The 22,376-nt window shown below is 37.1% G+C and overlaps 1 protein-coding gene across 6 annotated transcripts in view; it reads right to left on the reverse strand.

Moving 5' to 3' along the window:
* hook3 (hook microtubule-tethering protein 3) overlaps window positions 1-22,376 on the reverse strand; it is a 66,816-nt gene that overhangs the window by 33,242 nt on the left and 11,198 nt on the right. For 5 of the 6 annotated variants that reach the window (XM_052036099.1, XM_052036075.1, XM_052036083.1 and 2 more), the window contains exons 4-9: window positions 22,051-22,101; window positions 20,314-20,446; window positions 17,888-17,955; window positions 16,576-16,638; window positions 10,621-10,704; window positions 3,522-3,685 (exon numbers count right to left, since the gene is read on the reverse strand). In XM_052036099.1, the coding sequence (XP_051892059.1) occupies window positions 3,522-3,685; window positions 10,621-10,704; window positions 16,576-16,638; window positions 17,888-17,955; window positions 20,314-20,446; window positions 22,051-22,101 (563 nt within the window). Of the gene's footprint in view, window positions 1-3,521; window positions 3,686-7,582; window positions 7,646-10,620; window positions 10,705-16,575; window positions 16,639-17,887; window positions 17,956-20,313; window positions 20,447-22,050; window positions 22,102-22,376 lie in introns of all 6 variants that reach the window. The other variant, XM_052036117.1, reaches the window with a different exon arrangement.

Genomic DNA, 22,376 nt, shown 5'->3' on the forward strand with positions numbered 1-22,376 from the left:
AGTTTGCAGCTGGAGACAGTCTCCAGAGAGTGGGCCAGACGTGCAGCTGAAGCCAGGGTTGGGAATGGGAACACTGAGGGTCAGGAATGCGGTCAGGGGTCTCCGGATGGAGCCAGGGTCTGGGATGATTGTTTTGACAAACTGAAACATACAAGCTACAACTTAGATTTAAGTTATTATATCCATGGAGGGCCTGACCACTGTACATCATTGCAGCCTTAGTGTCTTTGCCAGTGGCCTTAATGGTATCAGTGTTCTTTGTCACCCATGGGAAGTCTGTGCTTCTAGTCTCATGAATACTAAGAACTTATTGTGTATTAAATTATACAATTAACTAATTATTTATACACACAGTTATAAATGTACCAAACATAACTTCACTTAGACTCTTTGTCTTCACAACTATAAAACTCTTCACTACAAGTTGCACAAAATATCTCTGAAGTATCTACTCCTACTGATAAAATTACTGATAATTCCAGTGGATTACTTCTTCCAAGAGGCTTCATACATATCTAGTCTCACCCTTTGTTCAGCAATTTTTATATCAACATAATTGTCTCCATAACTACAAATATATTACATATTCTAAAGATCAACTGTTCTCTGTAATTGACCCCTTTTGCTCAAGAACCTGCTGCCACCATAATTTAATATCTGCTTCATTTGCTGACTCACAGTGAAATAGACGTGTCTTACTGGCAGACACCAGAATGGTCAGCATTCCAAGTCACTGGCCTTCAAAGAATGTCCTTAACATTCTCTTTATGTTACAAAAGATATACACTTTGTTGACAGTGCCCACTCTCATAACAAACTTACTTCAGGCTTTATCACAGTTGTATTCACTGTAACGTGGTTTCACCACAGCCCTTGATATTACTTTTTAATAAATCTTAGCATACAACCAAACTGCTGTCTTACCTCCTCACAGGAAGATCCTGCATTTAACTGCATAGAGGTTTCCTTTCAACCCAAGGTTCACATTCCTCTTTAGACTGACAATTGTCAAATTCCATCTGCAATAATGCCTGTGCATCGCTAACCATACCTTGAGCACCATACCTGACCTCATGAAGAGCAATGCTTCAATTCACTGCACTTCCACCCTGCGTTATATATTCTCTTATAAATGAAAATGAAACTGAAAAAACTACAGATGCTGGAAATCTGAAATAAAAACAAAAAATACTGGACAGGTTCAGCAGATCAGGCAGCATATGTGGAAAGAGAAACAAAGCTAATAATTTAACTTGAAGACCCTTCATCAGGATTGGAAAGGAGAGGAAAAAAAGTATTTTCCCTCCTTTCAAGTTCTAATGAAAAATCTTTGACCTGAAACAGGAACACCGTTTCTCCTTCCACATGCACTGCCTGATCTGCTAAGCATTTCCAGCATCTTCTGATTTATTATATATTCTCTTGCCATCCCAAGTAGTTGCATGATAGTCATCAAATTCTCATTTTCCATGACTACAGCTGTAACTCCAGACTGTCAGTGTTTGCTAGCTAAATATTTCTTGGCACCTTTTTAGCCCACTTAACTAGTGGTCTATTTGGCTGGGGCTAGCACACCTCAAAGCACAAGTTATTCCTGGATCTCTTCACCTTTTGAAAAAAAAAATCCCTCAATCCAAGTGGCTCAATCCCATGATCACTGGTACACATTCCTAGCGTGACCACATATTTGCCAACCATTTCTTCCAGTCCCTGGTTGCATGTGCCAAACTTAAAGCTCTTGAAAATCTCTGACAATGCTAGATTAAAATGTGCCTTCAAAACTTTTTATTTTCTAAACTATCTCCTCACAGAGACCTCAACTGTGCCATAAGTTGACTTACCCACATCTTAAATGTTTCACAGCCCCTACCATCAGCAACATTGTCACGTTTTTGATTTCTTTATGGTTGTTTTGTGTCCTCAACCTGGACTTTGACAATATAGCTCACCTTCAGAAAAAAACTGCACTCTTTCTATAGGAAAGGTAAATAGTTCAGATTGTTTGCATTTTTTCCAAGCTAACCAGGATAACCACCACATCCACTGCCTATTGTCATCACTGCTCCAGTAAGAGAAACTTGTTCCCTATTTACTTCACACCCAATCACTGCAATTCTCTTAAGCAGAAATATCCAGTCCTGGTCACCAAGGTAGCATCAGTAGGTTCTTTCCTGCTACTGCTTATGAAGTAATAAAACCAGAGTGACAAACAGGCATCCTTTATTGAAGGCTGTCAACACTCAACTAATGTACCTGATACAATAAAAAGGCACAGCACATTATACACCCAGTTCTTAAGTTATGTCTGCCCTTATATATATACTATAGCTGGGAAGAATAGAGATATGAAATAAGGGATAGGGATGGGATGTGAGGGGCTGATGATGGTGGAAGTGGGTATTGGGAAATTACATGGATTCCCCTTCTAGACAACAAACTGTTATGACAAAGACTTCTTTACTTGTGGATACAACCCTTTTCACCACATTTGATTAAAAAGGATTCCCAAGACAAGGGAATCCACTATTAATTTGATAAAAATTAAAATTCAATGAAAATGGAGCCAAGCAGTTTCCTTAAACAATATTACCAATTAACTCTCTTCTTTAGAACAGCTTGATTCCATTAAAACTGGTAGTGGACAAGATGAAAAGAGGTTAGGGCTGGATTTGAGAATTTAAAAACTGTACCTGTCCACCCTACACTCTAACTGTCAAACTTGCTACACCCCTAAACCTAGGAATTATTTTTATAGGTTATTAATTGATTTCAAACTTGGAGATCTTTATTTTGGTACTCGGTGTCTTATTAAACATGACAGTCGCGTATTAGCAAAACAATGGGCTGGGCCACAGTGAACCCAGCCCACGCTTCAACGATGCCTCTTGTGCTACCACTTAGTCACATTATTTTTTTTATGGACACATGGTTCTTTAGGTCCTGCCATTGTTGTCACTATAGCCATTCTGTGAGGCTTGGCAGGCCACAAGCAGCAATCAAGCTGCAAGGAACTAAAGCCTTGTCCACAGATCTTAGATGCAGTTGCCCTTTGAAAGCCTTTTTACTGTTTCCAAATGTCTCTGATGTTTTAAAAGTCAGAATAAATAAATACAAGAATACCAAGAGGAATTTTTTAAAAACTTATTTAAAAACCACTAAGTATGAAACTACCAAGTAATTATAAATATAAATTTACATAGAAATAAAGAAAAATAAACAAAAAAATATTTTCAATGAAGGCCAGTCAACCCAAACGAATAGCACCATGCAATATGTAACAACTACTGGAACAAAGCTGATAGGCCAGGTACAAAGTGTTAGTTCATCAACTTATCAAACACCCCGAACAGGAATGGAGCAAGAGGTCAGCTGCACATACATCTGACTTCCAATGCATTCCTAATTTCTGCGTTGTAATGCACAGGCACAAAAATCCAGAACATGCCATCTGCGTCCTAGTTGGTGATTCTCTAGAGATCAATAGGCTAGCTTTCAGAACAACAGAATTTTGTTTCACATACCTGAAAGTCTCTTCCTGAAGTTGTTCCAACTGGGTTTGAAGTTGGAGATGTCTACGTCCTGCTGGGCTGTTGGGATCTTCAATGGAATCAGACTGATTGAGTCGTTCCATTAGGGCTTGATTTTCTACTAATAAACTACCTTTTTCTTCTTGCAGAGCTGCAACCTGCATAAATTGACAGAAAGCAGAATCACAGTTGCTTTTTTTTATATCTACTAAAGAAATCTAAAATACATGATTTTCATCAAATAGATATATGTTAAAATAATACGAAAACAACTTCACTTAGGCAAATGACCCAAGACTCTTCACAGCAGTGTAATAAGACAAAAACTGAAATATTAGGATGTTCTAAAACCTTAGTTAGAGGATATGATTTAAAGGAGTGCCTTAATGGAGGAAAGGTTGAGAAATTGAGAGATCCAAATGCTTAGGGAGGGAATTCCAGAGCTTAGTCTGTGCCTGAAGGTACACCAACCAATTTCCTGTCAATATTAAGTATTTTAATGTAAATTGTGTCAACATTCCCGCTACATTTTTAACTGACAGTGCCAGATATAAGTGACACCCTTAATAGCAATTTCTAGTTTAGACTGGCACCAGCTCTCCACTGAAATGATCAGCTTGAGCTTGTCTCTACCAGGCTCTACCTGATTCATTACCGATTCTGCTACCTAAAAAGTTGAATGGTTTTAAATTTAATTTCTTTTGTGGGATCAACAATTTTTTTAAAAATTCAATCAATGTTTTCATTGGGCAATTGCCAACCTGAAATAATTTCACAGCCCATCCAAATCATACTCTCCCACTCGCACTTTTCCCTTGATAATTAGGTTCCTGTTTTCTCTGTCAGCAGCTTTATTTCCATCACTAGTCAAGAACTCGCCTTATTGAAAATTAATCCCTACAATGTCTCATAATCTGTGGAACTGCATATCTTATACTATGTTTGGTAGGTGGCTTTTTCAGACCAGGCAATTATCAACCCAGGGTAAATGAGATGTCCTGCTGGAAACATCCACATTTTCTGGGACTGCATGCCTTATAGTATTCAACTATCAATGTGCACCATCTACTTTGGAAGTGTTTATGTCCTTATAAACTAGTACACAGATAAGTAGATAAATTATTAGTAAGTGCATGCCACTCTCTAGACATCTGCTAAGCCCATTTTCATGCATTATCAAGTGACAGAACTTCAGGACAGTTTTGCAAAACCATCGACCCTTCCTTACTTTTGTTGAAGCATACCTTCATTCTTCCAATCCCCATATTCCCAACCTTGCAAGACCTCTGCATATCCCCAATTCCAGCTTCTGGTAGCTCTATTACACTGCCATTGACAGCCATGCCTTCAGCTAAATCCTAAACTCTGGAATAAACTTCCTAAAGTTCTCTACATCTCTTTTTTTATAAAGATGCACTCTAAATCCTAATTGGTGCCCATTTTTATCTGATTATGCCCCTGTGAAGTGCATCACCATACTTCACTACATTAAAAATACTCCATCAATGAAAAGTTATTGGTCCTTAAGTTTCCCATCTCTTCCCGTGAACCCAGCCAATTTTCCTGTGTCACCGATCTTGTTTCGATAATATTTTTGAAATAATGTCAGTGACATAAGATGTATTTTTTGCTTCACTGCAGATTTCACATTTCTCAAAAGTCTGACATTCCTATAATATCCCATTGCACCTCCACCTCATCTCACATTTCTCTTCCATAAGCCACTACATTTTCAAACTTTGAGTTTTTATTTTTCCTTTACGGGCAGATAATCAATATAAAGTCAGAAACAATGTCTCATGGGGGTGGAAATGGTTACCCACAGGTTCAGTAAAACAAGACAACCCAAACATGAACGAGACAAGACTATTTGCAGGGAACTACGTGTGCCAAATGCAAGTTGACATTCATAAAAACAAGTTGCTGGAAGGTTACCACATCTTCTCCTGCCCCTTCCTCATGAGTTTCTTCTTCTATTATTTTCTCTTATATCTCTTAATAATTCTCCATAACACAGTTCAGTGATTTTTTTTTAAATCTGCAAATAGGAGAGAAACCCAAATCTGTCTTCTGAAGCATTTTGAGTAGAAGCTGGCCAAAATGGTGGGGAACAATCTTTGCTCAGTTTGTTTGGGCAAGTACCAGACAGAGGCCATCTGTACTTCGTTATTTCAAGATTTGTAGAGGAGCAAACAAAATTGCACTAATTGTACGAAGTAAACTTCTTCATACTTCTATCCAAACAAACAAGTTTTTGCCTAGTACAATATTTACTGATGCTTCAGAGAGATGAGAAGAATATAGGTGTTCAGAGCTGGCGGGGGAGTTTCATTTCTACATTACTGGAATCTGCTAACTTAATATCACAGGCAGAACTGGATTTTTCTGTATGATACCAAGGTAGGCTTCAAACCAAATGACTTTGCCATCATAAACACTGTTTCTTTGTCTCTATTCTGCTTCAACTCATCTGCTGTTGAAAATCTAAAACTATTCCAATGTTTTCCTAATCACCCTTCCATCCACATATCCAAGTTCATCCAAAACTTTGCTGCTTATATCCTAATTCATACATGTCCCATTCCCCTGGACCAAATGTGCTTACTAAGCAGCTTCCAGTCCAGAAATGCCTTAAAATTTAAAATACATCCCCTGGGATTTAAATCCCTTTACACTCTTATCCCTCCTTATCTTTGACCCTCTCCAATTCTGGCTAATTGAGCATCTCCAACTTAGAATGCTCCAATATAATTAACTACACTTTCAGCTGCTAAGCTCTCAAGCTATTTCCATAAGCCTCTTAGAAATCTGTATTTCTAAGACACATAAAAAATCTAATTTTTTTTGATCAGCCATCTTTCATGTATCTCAATGTCAATTTCTATTCGAGTAGGCTCTGATAGAGCACTTTGCAGTTTTATTATGTTAAAGGTGCTACAAGTATACAAGTCATTGTTGTCTTTTTCCTCAATTATATGCCACTATTCAATTATATTCCACCATTCTGGCTACACAGTTTAACTTTAACATGAGAATCCCTGACAAAGCTCACGTCATCTCTGCTGTTCTTTCAACTTCAATACCAAACGCATTTTCGTTACAGCTATGACATTAATTTTAATTTTTCCATTGTTCTGAATTACATTTCCAAAAATTATACTTTAATTGTTGATTTGGAAAATGGACTAGTGTATAGAGAGCAGAGAAAATACTTTGGTCTAAAATGCTATGCTGTGGAACTGCAGAGTTTCAATATTCATCCTCTTTTCTCAGGCGGGAGAAGATCCAAGGGGAGGTTAACAGAATTTTAGAAGAATTCTCACATTTACAGTGGTTTGGTTAACATCAGTCAAAACTCCTCAAAGCAAAAGGTGTTCTACTGACCGTTCAAGGAAACCCTGACCTGTCGATCACTGATCTCCCCAGTCCTCAAGTGAAATCTCCAGCGCCCAAAATTTTACAATGATGAACCTCCTAAGCCTTGATTTCTAGTTCATTCTCTCCTGTAATCTTTTACTTCTCAAGCCCTTGTCTCCAATTCCCTTCCTTCTTCAGTGGTTAGTTTCCTCAGTCTCAATCTTTTTCTCCATCGGTTCATGTTGGCCAACATCCAAGATCCCAAACACTACCTCTGCCCCACCCCTTCATTGCCAATGACAATCTCAAAGGTCTTCAGCTGGGCTTCCTGCTACTGGTGAACCCACCCACCAATCAGCAGCTCATCAATTTGACTGGCTGTTAAGCAAGGAAACAAATACATTAATAATTAAATCCTGTAAAATCTGGCAGAACCCCTGTAAATCCAACCCTGCCAGGTTTACCCCACACTATCCTGTACTTTCTGTCTCCTTGCAATGTCAGGGTGTACTATTCAATGCAGCTGTTTTTTTTGAGATACTGCCATTGTTAAAAGCAACATCCAATAACTTTTCAGAAAGATAAAATGCAACACAACAGGCAACCAAAGCATTATTAGTTAGCAGTCTCATAAGGTTGGTATTAATACATTGCTCCAGCTGCATGCTACAATTTGAAAATATAAAGAATAGATTTACCCTTTCTTCTAGTTCAATGCACTCTAATCTCAGTCTAGCAATCACATCTCGAGAAAGGCATGCCTTCAAAGCAAGGCAAATTTGAAGGAGGTTAAAATTTAATATCAAACAGGAGACAGAAAAGAGGAAAATGAGCAATACAAGTAAAACCATACATGATCGACAATTTAAGGACAAAGCATCCAAACCTTGCTGAAACCAAGGAAAATTAGTTATGTGAAAGCTCCCTTTGTCATAATGCACTTCAACTAGAAAGCACCATTGTATCTGCAGTTGTGCTGTTCAAAGGAGAAATAAAAGAATGAAGCTTAGTTTATGTCAGATAAACTTGCATATTAAACCACTGACTTCAATTCTCATATCCATTTACTGTGCTTTATTAAGATCTATAATCAAGAAATCTAATTTTAAAAAGTAACAGAGAAGTGTGGTTAACCTTGCAATGATCTTAAAATTTATGTTGAGACAAGATACATTACTTCACTGACTACAAGAATTTCTTCCCAAGCAGATTAGAGAAAACTGCATTAAAAGTGCAAAGTGGATGTTAGTAAACTGTGGGGAATTTTTGGGATACAACTGCTGATCACAGTGAGACCCAATATATTTTGCCTTAGAAGTTATCACATTTATTTTCAATTTTTTTTAGAAACCTTCCTAATAAGAAGGCACATGACTTATGTAACACTTCAACAAAGGGTTTCTGAAATTCCATGTACACCTGCATTTTCTGCATCCAGCTAATCTGTCACGTTCTCAAAGAATTCTACTGGCTTTCTCAAGCACGAACTTGCCTTCTAAATATATGGGCTGCATCTGATAATTTTCTCATCACAGAAACAGGACCTATGGCCCAACTGGTCCATGCCAACCAAGATTTCCATCTAAGCTAGTCCCATTTGCCCAAATTTGGCCTATATCCCTCTAAACCTTTCCTTTCCATGTACCTGTCCAAGAACCTATCATCTAGATGTTTAATTATTTTCAACAATTTCCTACTGGATTCATAAATTAAGTGAATTAGGGTGTGAATGCCCAAAGTGGCTGTGACTTTATTTTTGAAAATAAATATTTTATTGGGCAATTTTCCGTCCTCTGACAACTAACCACTCTCCATAGCATGGTGCAATATTGCTTGTACTGACTGTGGAATTTTATCCTGCATTTCCCTGAGGATGCTCTATAATGTCTTGGCACCTTGTTGTCTTTTAGTCTAACTAGCATCTCTAATAATTTTCATTTACTTATTATAATCTTTCATTTCACTTTTAATTATATTCAGGGTTCATCTCCTCCACAGTCCTCTTCATCCAAAATATGCACACAGAAAGACAATACTTAAATTTATCCAATCTAAAAGGTATTAATACAATTAATTTCCTTGCAGCAGATTGGAGCCAAGGTACAACTGTGAAATAATACAAGACTCCACTAGTGAGCTCAAACAAGTTCTTTGTGTACCTCTTACATATGGAGATGAAAAAGCAAAAAATAAAAGAATGAGAAAGGGGAGCAAGGACAGTGGAAACAAAACAGATTCCAGATCACCATTTATTTGAGATTTCTTCACAGTTAAAGATATTCAGAAGCTATCAATAAGAACAACAATGTCAAGCTGTAAGCTATCATAGATCAGCATGCACAAATCCATGGGGCTATGTCTCTTTTCTTTCCAAACTTTCTTCACATTCTCCCACTACTGTAAAAGGTAGTAAGTCAGTAACACATATATTTTTCTTTCACTTTTTGGTTTATCCCAGAGAACATAATTTTCCCCATTTAGGTTAATTCTTTTACTTTGTTTTTAGTACACAGAAGTGCATTCCATAACAATACTCATGATATAGAAAAATATGGAAAAATCTTAATGCCAATGATTAAAATGGTTAGCATGCAAAATAGAAATGCCCATTATAATAAGACAGTGTTCATGAAGTTGATAGCCAAGGCAATAAACAGAGAACATCGGCAAACCTTTAGTGCACTGGCCAACTTGAAAGTGGTCTTTCCTAATTTTTGCATAGTGTTCTCATGCATGGGCATCACTCACTTTGATGGATACTCAACAACATAAATGAACGGTTTTCTAATTTCCAGTTCAAATACGAGTTCATACTTGAATCACATTTCCTTCATCATCCTAGATGACATTGGTACATGAATGGCACCTGAATCCAGGGACTATATTTGTTTTGAAGATGGACAAGGGGACTGAATAATCATCTTCCTGCTGCAGTTCATACTTCTGTATCTGAGTTCTGCTCTTTTTTTTGCTTTGGTCCTGACTCTCCTCAACCAATACCTCATGCTGCAACTGAACACCTACTTTGAGCATTTATGCTTTTACACTTAGGAATATCAGCTTTGCCTGCATAAAATGATTCCTATTGTACAATTACAACTGTGCCTAGTAGGTATATAACACCACATTAGATAACTGGAAACTGAAGAAATAAAACTATTTAATTCCTTTTAATTTCTATGCAATCTCTGTCTTGTTATCTAATGAGTCATACTTTTAACTTTCCTTCCTGTTTTTCCAATAATAATGCTGATCTATCAAACCTCGTTACTAATTTGGCAATCTGTAGAAACAATATTTGACTGTCAAAGTTTTTAGTAATATGACAAAAATCCATTAATTCCATATTTACACCTTAGTTAATTCCAGTGAAAATAGTGGTTATTTTTGGAGCCTTTCCCCAAAACTTGGTCTAATTCCTTTCAGTCAAAAACTTGACCTCCACTTGTTATTTAAGTGTTAAATCTAGATGGTAGCAGTATAACATAAAATTGTTAATATTGTTCTGGGTCACTATGTGGAAAATGTTTATTTAAAGCTTATATCAAGGAAGCTGGTCCTATCCCTACTCTTGAAAATTGGAGTGAAAACCTGCCTGAACTGCTGCATTCTTTGAGTACAAAGGGATTACTGAAATATGATGTTAAAATTAGTCTCATAAGGTCAGCCCATTTAAGGTACTATCAGTTCAAAAGCAAAGTCACACAAGTAAATTAAATGAATGTTTCAGACGTACTTGCATATCCAGTTCATGGCATCTTTGTGAAATCTCCTCCTTAGCCGCCAATGCTTCATTGAGTTCTTCAGTGGTTTTCTTCAACTAGGAAATAGAAATGGCAATAGTCTTATTTAATTACCAGGATACAAGACAATGATAGCTACATGTGCATGGGTAATCCAACAACGAACTCAGTAATCCTGCAAAATGTTATAAATGCCTCAAATAATTTTTCCATGCATGAACTTTCCTAGTTTTGGATCTCAGACTTATGAGCTGTGAGAAAGGAGTTTACAATTACGGTCAGATAATTTGTTTTGGCAATTAGCTGTGAGATAAATATTGCTCAATACACCCCTGAGAGCAGTTTGTTGAAAGGAATTATTTATATTTAGCAGGGAAGACACCTAAAAGATGTCACCTCCAACAATACATTTCCTCAGTCCAGCACTGGCGAGAGCCTACGTTATGTACTGACATTTCTGGACAGATTTGAACCTATAACCTCCTGTAGCAGAGACCATAGTGTTCAATACACAAGACCAACACTTGACTGTTTCCTAAGAGAGATCCAAGTCCATGATAGAAAATTTGTGGAAATAATTAGCAACTTGGGATTTGTGTTTTAATGGTGTTATTTATTAATGTATGAACTGTGATTTTAGTTACATGGCACTTTAAGCAGCCACCAAAGGAAGTAGTATCTGTTTTATAAAATAATTCTTGATCTTTTATTTGAGTAGATGTAAAATTGTAATCAAAAGGAAGGTTAGCTAGGTTAAAGAATTGTGTAAATAATATGCGCTGGTGTTTGTGAGAAAGATCTTTTGGTTTTGTAGTTACCCGAGGAGATGCTGCAGAATTAAGACAAAATGTAAAAGCACTTTGTTAAAGTGGCCTTTTATGTAGTAACCATTAAGGCAATCAGTTGTCTGTTTGTTATGCAGAAAGAATGCAAAGATAACACTGACTTAAAGTGTATGGTCATTAAGTTAGCAGAGACAAGGAGTTATGAGTAATTGTTCACAAGATCAGAGGTCTACAGGAAGAATGGGATAGGAACAAGACATGAATGAAGCACTGGAGAAATAGAACCTATCGGTAATTTGGTTTATTATTGTCACATGTACTGAGGTACAGTGAAAAACTTTGTTCTGCATGCCATCCATCCAGATCATTTCATCACATCAGTACATTGAGGTAGTACAAGGGAAAAATAACAACAAAATGCAGAATATAGTGTTATAGTTACAGAGAAAGTGCAATGCAGGTAGACAATGAGGTGCAAGACCACAATGAGGTAGATTGTGAGGTCAAGAGTCCATCTCATCATACAAGAGGCCATTCAATAGTCTTATAACAGGATAGAAGCTGTCCTTGAGCCTGGTGATAGGTGCTTTCAGGCTTTTGTATCTTCTGCCTAATGGGAGAAGAGAGAATATCCGGGGTGGGTGGGGTCATTGAACAGAAGTTTACTGAGCAACTGCAAATTATTCCACACAATGATCACAGAATTAGTAACTAAGGGGGATTTAAACCAAACTGTGTTGGGGCATGAAAATCAAGAAAAATTGCAGATGCTGGAAATTCAAAACAAAAACAGAAAACACTGAAAATAAAACAGGTCAGGCTGCACCTGTGGGAAGAGAAACGCTGTCAACGTTTTAGGTCGGAGACCCTTTGTCAGAACACAATGAGGAATCTTGACTCATCTGAGAGGGCAGTCTATAGCAAAAAGATTAAAGTGAGAATGAATGGAAATGGTGTCCAAGAGAAGTTTGGAAGATCAGATATCAATGATAAACTTGTGTAATTGTTAAGTGTATTTTGTGCCTACCTCAAAGGAAATTAATATATTCATCTTAATGTGAAACTTGAGTCTCCATCTAGAAGGTCCTAGTTTACAAGAACCCACATTCTTACAATTGGCACCCCTGGTGCTAGAGTGGTTATTTGAACTGAAAGTACAGTGATCAACCATATAGATTCATAGGTCCATTAAAGGAAGACTTCAGATTGCTCCTCTGGCAAACAGGTTTCTCAATACAAGAGAGGAAATTCATACTTCTGGGAGTGGACCAGCTGTAGCCCTGAGCCAGGAGAGGGAAGACAAACTGTAACCAATTGCCTGTGCCTCCCATATTCGGCAAGGGGCTGAGAAGACTTGCTCTAGTTATGAATGACATCCAATAGCAGTTTATTGGGTCATAAGGCAATTCACAGAAATTCATCTTACATTCACCCTACGTGCCCCTAAACCTCATGAAATCAGCTAACACGCTGGTCCCCTCTTGCTGTCTCAGCTTCTGCAATAGGATCTGGACATCAGAAGAGTTGTCCCAGGCCATTCACAATAGCCATACGTTTGTGGGCAAATGGAGATGGGGATCAGCATACAGCCTCAGGGGATAGATGCATCTAAAGGAACAGGAATTGGCATCTACAAAAGCCAAAAGATAAGTTGCAGACAAGGCACAAACACCCTCCACCCCCGCAAGCCCTATACAGGACCTTGTGCCACTGAAAATACCAGCCCTAATTACGAGCTAGTTTTGATTCCAGTGATGAAGGTGCTGCATCTTGAGTATATTACAAATTATTCCAGTAATGACAAACTTCATTGAGCTGGATGGCCTCATGATGACACAGGCACAGGATCAGCACTTGCTATCGGAGGTCTTGCAACCATCAGGACAGATAACTCAAAAAGCTACAACTCAGAACACTGACACAGGACTTACAAAGACCCCAAGAAGGTCAACCATGTACAAGGACAGCTGAAAAAGAGCTGAAAGAGAGATCTGATTAAAGATACCATGATGTTATTAAATACAACGGTGCACTGGTAAGTAGTTTAGTTTCAGCTGTCCTAGGTGGGAAGCAGAGGATTTGAAAATCTGCCTAAAATAGACAGGCAAAACACTAAGATCCTTAGAAAGGATCAACAATGACTCCTTATCTTTGAGTCATTATTAAATTAGGAGAGATACATGCTAGGACCACGAATATATAATGTACCAAGGACCAGAAAACTTCAGCACGGATGGCTAGAAATGACATTTGTGTCATCATGGTTCCTGGATGGCACAGCAAGCCAGAGAGAACATGCAGTTCCACATGTAGAAAGTAAGATAGATAGTGAACACCTGAGCGCATTAGCACAATACCAAACTAACATATCTAGGTGTCAACTTGGTGGTATTAAAGAAGCTTATCTGGTTCCTGCAGACTGTAGACAGAGTAACATGTCTAACCCAGGTGTGGTACTGTGTCTCTTAGTCATTCCCCAGAGATCAATGTCCATGTATAGAATAGAAAATATTGGAATAATAGAGGGAGAAACACATATACAATATCATGACACCTCACCCTATGCTGTGAACTTGGATTGCATCATATAAGCCCTTAATGCCTCTACCATATAATCCATGAAACCCATTCAGGTAGCCTATAAAGGCCACTGGAAATATTATGTCGATGCTAACCAAGCAAGATATCAATATGGCATGAAAGAGCAGCTGATCGCCAGAGCTACCTTCAGTTTCACACCCTCTGATTGGTCAGAATTAGAACCAAAGAAATTATGAATATCTATATTCATGAGGTGACTATTTTGAAAATTAATGAGGTGATAACTGGAACTAAGATAATGTATTCATCAACTTGGTTATGATATTTCACCTCTACCTGAATATCCATCCAAATCACAAGATGAGATAGAACAATCATGTATGTACTACTATACCCTAATACAATCAAGTATACTCCAGAGATATTCCAGAGACATTCTAGAGACTAAGTGCTGGGATATTGGCACAGACACTAAAGCACATAGTTTGATCAAGATTACCTCCAAAGCATTAGCAACCATACAGTTCGTGGTATTAATCAGCCTGCTAATATACACGTTCTCTAAAGAGATCAATTCGAGAAAAGTATAAGAAATTAATGGCCATCAGTATCCTATGCCTATATCAATAAAAACTGTGAAATGTTATGCCACATTGATGATGTTAAGTGAAAGTGGACTTTGTTAATTTTGTTCAAATTAAGGACTTCGTGGCCTAGAAGTAACACATCTGTTAATAGATTAATGGTGAGCATTCAGTATTATGATACTTCAACTTAGAGGTGGGGGCAATGGTACGGAATAAACCACTATCTTTTATTTGTGAATAGTTGTAAAATTATAATCATTAGATATGATGGAAAGCTTGGCAATGTGACTTAAGGGTTAAGGAATTCTATACCTAATACACAGACCAGATATGTGCAAGTGTTTCTGTTAACTGCACTAAGGACATTTGTTTTGTAATTGCCCTAGGAGCTGCTGCAGAACTGAGACAGTGTGTAAATATCTTTTTGTTAAAATGGTCTTTTCTACATAGTAACAGTTAACAAAATCAGTTGCCCATTTGTTATTCAGAAAGGCTACGAAGAGAAACTGGCCAAAACTATATGGTCATTAAGTAGGCAAAGTCACAAGATTGAAGAATGCAATGGAAATGGAGTGCAAAATCAGCAATGGAAAGACAGAAACTGAAAAGAGACCAATGATTACAGAGCAATGTAACTATAACTTGTTATACAAATTTTTTTTAAGAAACATAGATCAGTGACAAAAAGGGACTTAAACAGAGTGAAATCATGACATCTTCAGACATATCAGAGAAAACAGACTATGGTCAAGAGAACACAGCAAAAATGGACAGAATCAATTATCTAGTGGAGTTTGAATGCATATTCATGCCAACCTTTGCTGATGTCCAAATCCATTGTTAAGCATTTTCTTTGTACACCTTACAGGATCTTATTAAACTTCACCTTAATGTGCAGCTTGAGTTTCTACCTACAAAGTCCAAGTTGATAAGAACCCACGTGCTTAGATACATCGCACATTACTTCTCATATTCATTGGTCAGTGATTTTCTCTGGATAATAATCTCTTTCTCCCAGCCATTTAGCCATTCATCAGCCCTCTTGCGTTGCTAAAATGTACTTAAAAACTTCCACACCAATCTTTTTTCATTTCCCTACTTCAAAGAGCTTTCTACAGCATTGTGTACGAGGATCTCTAACCATGTCAAACATAGGGATGTAAATGTTGTTGAGGCTCTTTAGAATTTTAAATATTTGCATTTAAGTTAACCTGAAGCCTTTTCTCCAATGATATACATGTCTGGTTTCTGTAGTTTATGATGATGGTTGGACATTAGAACTTAATTATTTCAGAGATTTCTGCTTTCTCCTTCTGATTATACAACCCAAGATTTTATTTAGCTTTTCTTCCGCCAGATATCTTCACTTGTAATTGCCACAAGTAGCTTATGTTAGAACAGTTTATTTCATCTCAGGACATAGGATGTGTCCTCATCAAATTGTTATGGAACCTTTCCAGTTCCTTCTGTATTTAACATCCATTCCAAGTTTCGTACAATCACAACCAGTTTGGTGTCCTCTGAAAATCTGAGTTTGCTTTTGCTGTGAAAAACAAATTGGATATTTTCCTCATGCTGGGGAACCAAGAACTATGAAGGAGTAAGGAGTGCACAGAAATCAATAAAAACTACTTCATGATATAAAAATAAAGGCGGCTATTGGAATGTTGGAATGTCTCAAAAATTGTAATTCGTGGATGATTTGATAATTCCTACATGGTATTACAGTCATTCTGTATCTGTCCTATCAAATCTCAATCAGTGGTGATAGGATAAATGCAGAGCAACTTCCATATCATATAGAAGTGAAATTGAGAATAACTTACTTGCACAAAGCGTGGAAGAAGCCTAAAACATTCTCCTTAAAATATGGTGTATGCAAGGGGAATTGCAGGTTTTGATACTGAAATAAGTACAAAGCAATATGAAACAAAAACTGATAAAATGTGTTGAGGTACAAACCAATCATGATCTAATTGTAAGGTTAATCAGACTCAAGAGGCTGACTGACCTACTCCTATATCTATGCTCCTACCTGGCGATCAAGATCCAGATAAGCATCATTTCCAATTGATGCTGGTGTTTCTTTACTCATGAGCTGTAAATATAAAATGCAAATTGAACTGTTAAAAATTAATCAATCAAATGCAAGTTAAAAAAAATGGCTCAAGCTGTTCCCATTTAAAATAAGGGTCAAAGTAAACAAACTATTTAACTTCATCGAGCCTTTGTGAGGACATATATACACCTTCTCAAGCTCTAGAAATCAAGGGAGAAATTAAAAGAATCAAAGTTCCAAATCCTCCCCTCCTCAGACGAAATTGCGGTGGATGCAATTTTGAACAAGACCTCAAATTTTGTAAACTTAATCACTGTTAAATTTATCAATATACTTAAAAATTGGGTTGATGCCTAAAAAAGCATGTTTGCAGTTGGTTCAGAGGGCCAATCAAATTTTAGCCTGAGGGCATGCAGCTGGTATGTTTAATAGCATCCATTGCATAGCTTCCATTGCACAGATTGATGCAATGGAAGAGAAAGGAGGCAGGAAATGCAATGGAGGGCAAAGGAGGCAGTCTTCGTAACAGAAATATACAAATGGAAACTAAAGTCAGTTGAAGATGATGTGGAGACTGCAAAGTTTGTGTCAGCCTTATGACTTTGATATTTGCAAAGAAAGTAGTTCTGTGCAAATGGATGCTGTTGCCAAATAACACATAAGAAAATGGCATGGAGAAGAAAAAGAACAAAGCTAGAAATGATACTGCCATGATGGAATAGTTAACAAGGGAAGCAAGCAACAGCATTCCATCTGGTCAATGCAGAAGAAGCTTTATAGGAAGATACTGCAGTTGACTGCATTAAAAGGTAGAGAAGGAAGTGAGAAATGTTGTACTAGACCAACATTTTTACTCGTGATTTTGGTTAGGGTATTTTGGTGACAGAAGCAGTGATTCAAATGGAAAGTTACAAGAGAGATAAGTATGGATCATTGAGGTGCTAGTACATTCAAGGACAGGAGAGAAGGAGACTAGAAATGAAGCTAAAGTTTGCAAGGGTAGAAGAGCCTGGGGAGTTTCGTTTTTGATAATATTGGCAGCTTTAAAAGTTGGGAATTAGTGATATCACAACTTACAAATAGTATAGTGATCAAGGAAGTTAAATACTTTCAAAACTTCAGCTGAAAGTACATTTTCAGCTGTGTTAGGACAGCAATGAGTCTATAGCCAAAAATTGCCTCAAGCAGCATTTAAATTCACCAGCCTTCAACAGAATGAAAGAAGTGTAGCACGGCAATAAGAAACATTTGATAATTTGGAAACAGGAGACATGCAAGTACAACATACCTCCTGAATGGCTGCCATGACAACGTGCTGAACAGATTCTTCCATCATCATGATTGTTTGTATTTGTTCTGAAAAACATTGAATTTTTGCTACTTAACTGATGATAAATATAATATTCAATTACACGTTATAAGTAAGCAAACATTTCCTCATGTAGCTGAGCCCAATGAATCAGTGAATATCTACAATCTGGCTCTTGAATAAGTTTTTGGTGTAGTACTCAAGAACAAAAGAACCTGAAGAGAAATGCCTCTTTTGAAGACAATTCTTTAAATTTTAAAAATTAAGTTTCCTATTTTTTGAATTGGTAACCTTCAGTCTTAAGCAACTTTCCACAACAAGATTTGGCAGTAGCACAAAACCTAGGAAGGTGTTTTCAAACTTTTCTGTGTTATGCATCACATGCATCTTGAAAATGGTGACACGTGTCATAAAAGGGAAACAATGCTTTCAGGCAACATGGAAATAAAAATAAAATGCTGGAAATTTAAAATAAAAACAGAAAATGCTGGAAATACTTAGCAGGTTAGGCAGCAGCTGTGGGAAGAGAAACAAAGTTAATGCTTCAGCTCAAAGACCCTTCATCAGAGCAGAGGATCTTCGACCTTTCATGCAACATTTTCTATTGCTCTACATAAATTTTGAGGACATAACGACCTCCTCAAGAGACTCTCCTAGTTTCAGACTTCAGGTTAAAACTTCCAAAGTAGGTTGATGCCCTTAAGCTCTACTGAGAGAATGTAAAGAGTCATTTAGAATAGATATTAGAGCACAGCTTCAGTAACCTGGTTCAATCCTGACCTCTGCTACAATTGGGTGGAGTATGCATATTCTCCCTGTGACCACGAGTTTCCTCCAGGTGCTCTGGTTTCCTCACACATCCCATGGACGTGCTGATGGGTTAACTGGCATCTGTAAATTGCCTCTATTGTAGACAGATGGCAGGAGAACTAGGAAGTGCTGGTGACCATCAAGAGAGAATAGGTTATAGGGAAAATAAGGGGGTGGGGGGGTAATGGGACTGTGCTGACAGCTAACATCGACTTGATGGCTGAATGGCTTTCTTCTATGTCATAAGAAAAATGAGAATATGAGAACTAGTTCACTTACTTTTGATTAGCAACACAGTTCATTCAACGTTCCAACACTCTGGCCAAATGAGCTCCCTCAGCTAATACCACTTAGATTATTGCTCAAAAATTAGCTTATGGGGAAAGCTGTCCTCTGAATTATAGGCAGTGGTTTTCAGCCTGCTTTCTTCAAGCAATCCACATAATTCATTCTGCTGCCTTCTTCCTATATGCTTTAATTTTTTGGCAGATATCTATACTTTCCCATTTCAAACTCTGATCCATCAGTTTCTCCAAACTCTTCCTTTTGATCCTCTTCAGCTTACGAGTTGTTGACAAACCATATTTTTCTGGTTTAATCTGTTTTGCATTAATGACAACTGCTCGCTTCTCCCCATAATCGATGATCAATCAACATAAAATCTTAAGGAGATAAAGCTTGCTGCCTGAAGTACAGATAAAAGTGCATGATGTTTTGAATACATTATATTCTGCAACCAAAAGTAGGCATGTTGTGCAAGAAGCATTATAGTTGGTGCATTCTTGACTGCTGGGACCTAGACTAGAGATGATTAACCGCCAGCCAACTGAAGTTCCATACATCCAGCTGGCCTAATTGTAGTAATATAACCATGTGCAACTTGCATGTTGATAAGATTGATATACAAATGTGAGATACAAGAGTTAGTTTCTGTGGCATTTCATGGTAAATACAGTTGCTATAAACAGACTTTTAGCTTGGCGGCATGATTAGCCAAAATAGCCAAAACTATTAAAAAGTGCTAATGAGACTGTTATCAGCTCTCTCATTTCCATAACATTCAGACTTTTTCTCACTACGTTTCACCTATATTTCTAGTACTTATTCATCGTTATCCTATACGACTTCCTTGATTCCCTTTATCTGTTCTTCAGTTACCAATTCCATATTCTTCTTTGAAAACTAAACCAAAGTACTTATCTAGTAATACTACCATTCCTCACCTTCCAAAAGAAATTCCTTTTCATGTCTTAATTGGCCCAACTCTCTCTTACTCTTATTAACATATTTATGAAATCCTTTACTATGTCCCAATGAGTTGTCTTATTATCCTCTTCATATATTTCCTTCATATAGCTTATTCTTTTCCATTGTTCATTCTAAACATTCACATCTAAATATAAATGTTATATTAAGTGTACTGCAATCGAAAATAGGACATCATCATATCCTCGAGACATCATCATATCCCAAAATACTTCACAACCAAAAATTGCTCTATCCTGTGAAATCTCTGTAGCTAAACACAATGACCAATCTATACATAGAAAGGACACTCAAACAGGATATTAACATGTAATCTTGTCTAGTGTTACCTTGTTTCTGCTCACAGTTGACAGCACAGCCAAGAATGAGTTGTAACATTCGGCCAAGTTCTGCTGCATCTGAGTGTTCTCCTATCAAATTAACATCTGGCAGAGGGAAATCAGTAATTTGTTGCCCCAGCACCTGTAAAGGGATTAAAATAAAATTCAACATTATTTATGCCTGCTGTATAAAAATATGAATCAATTATTGGCTGAAGGCATTTTCTTAATTTATCCAAAGAAGAAAAAAAGATTACAGACAACTCTGCAAAATTTGTATTTTTAATTGTAAGTATTATAATTCTAACTTGTTCTTCAGGTACAATGTTTCTTTAAAATTCCCTACCATTGGGCTGCCTTCACGTTTAGGCCTATTGAACATGACAGATATATAAGTATCAGCAACATTGTTCAATCAGATCAAAATTATTATACATACCAAGGAGTTCTTGTCATTTAAAATTTAAAGAAAACAATGAGCTTTGTTATCTTAAAAGCAAAGTTGGTGCTTGACAGCAAACAGTGTAAAGGTAATATGTGAAAAATTTATCTAAAATTTAATTCTGTGCAGTTAATTTTGTTTTCATTAATTTATGAGTTATGGGCATCAGTGACAAAACTAGCAGTTGTTGCCCCTCCCAAGTACCCTGACAGTGACATGGAGATGGAGCAAGGCAGACAGATTACAAAAAAATACTAAGGACTTCACCTCATAAACTGCAGTAGAGCAAGTAAAAACCCAACTATTTTCTCCAATGGAAAACTATGCATGGGAAGTAAACACCAGCCTTGATAGTGGCATCAGCACCCAGATGATTAAAAACTATAGCTCTGGATGTCCAAATACATGTGTAAAAGTCATAATCATATGGAAATTGCAATAAAAAAATACACAGTAGACTCTGTACATGGGCATCTAACTGGAATGCACAGAATCTGAAACAGCTTAAAATGATGCAGGATTATTTAGGCTTTTTTTTGGTACTTAATTATATAATGAGAGGATCACACGGCATCTATTTACTTCCATACAATCTGATGCCTATTGACTGTGAACTGAAAAATAGCAACTGTTGCTATGGTAGGGTGAAGACTTAGTTCACATGAGCATGAACAGTCACTTTAATGATGACTGGAAGAAAATAGCATGGAAGAGGTCACCATGGCATTCTGATCTCAGAAAATCAGAAAACAGCATAACTAGAATAACTACTAGCTTAGTGACACTCAACCATTATAAATAAGATACAAAATATGTATTTATTAGTCACACATACATCGAAACACGCAGTGAAATGCATCTTTTTGCATTACTGAGAATGTGCTGGGGGTAGCCTGCAAGTGTTGTCACTCTTCTGGCGTCAACAGAGCATGCCCACAACTCCTAACCTGTACATCTTTGGAACGTAGGAGGAAACCAGAGCACCCGGAGGAAACCCACACAGACACAGGGAGAATGTACAAACTCCTTACAAACAGCAATGGGAATTGAACCTCGGTCACTGGCGCTGTAATAGCATTACACCAACCGTGACACTACCTGTTCTACTTTGCAAATAATCTCATTGAATTTATAAACAACCAATGCACATACCAGAGGACATTTCAAATTTTAGATAATCAGTTCCCTTTTACATCATGACTAGCCATTTTCTACAGATTACAGAAACTCAAAATTCCAACTTTCTATTTGTGGTGATCATTGCTAAACTTTATTAAAAATGAGTAGCAACTAAATCATCTCACCTCATGATAGTAATCCAGAATCCCTTTTAAAATTTTCTTCAAATTGCTAACCTGTAAAGAAAAGTTTAAATAAGCTATAACAAAAAAGATTGATAATTTAACACTTCAAGCTCATAAGCAATTCTTTTTATGTATGGGAGGAGGCCAGGGAAGTGGGGAAACAAATCTGGACTGACCACAATGTCAAATACTTATAGATTTGGGCAAAAATGGCACCAAGATTATTCCCTGCACTGAAGCTTCACAAAGAATTTCAATCAAATTACTTGATTAACAGTGCAGCTTAACTTGATCTGGTGACTACTGGATTCAAATAATGTATTACA

The sequence above is a fragment of the Pristis pectinata genome, chromosome 2 (assembly GCF_009764475.1).
Source record: "Pristis pectinata isolate sPriPec2 chromosome 2, sPriPec2.1.pri, whole genome shotgun sequence".
In the NCBI taxonomy this organism is placed as follows: Eukaryota; Metazoa; Chordata; class Chondrichthyes; order Rhinopristiformes; family Pristidae; genus Pristis; species Pristis pectinata.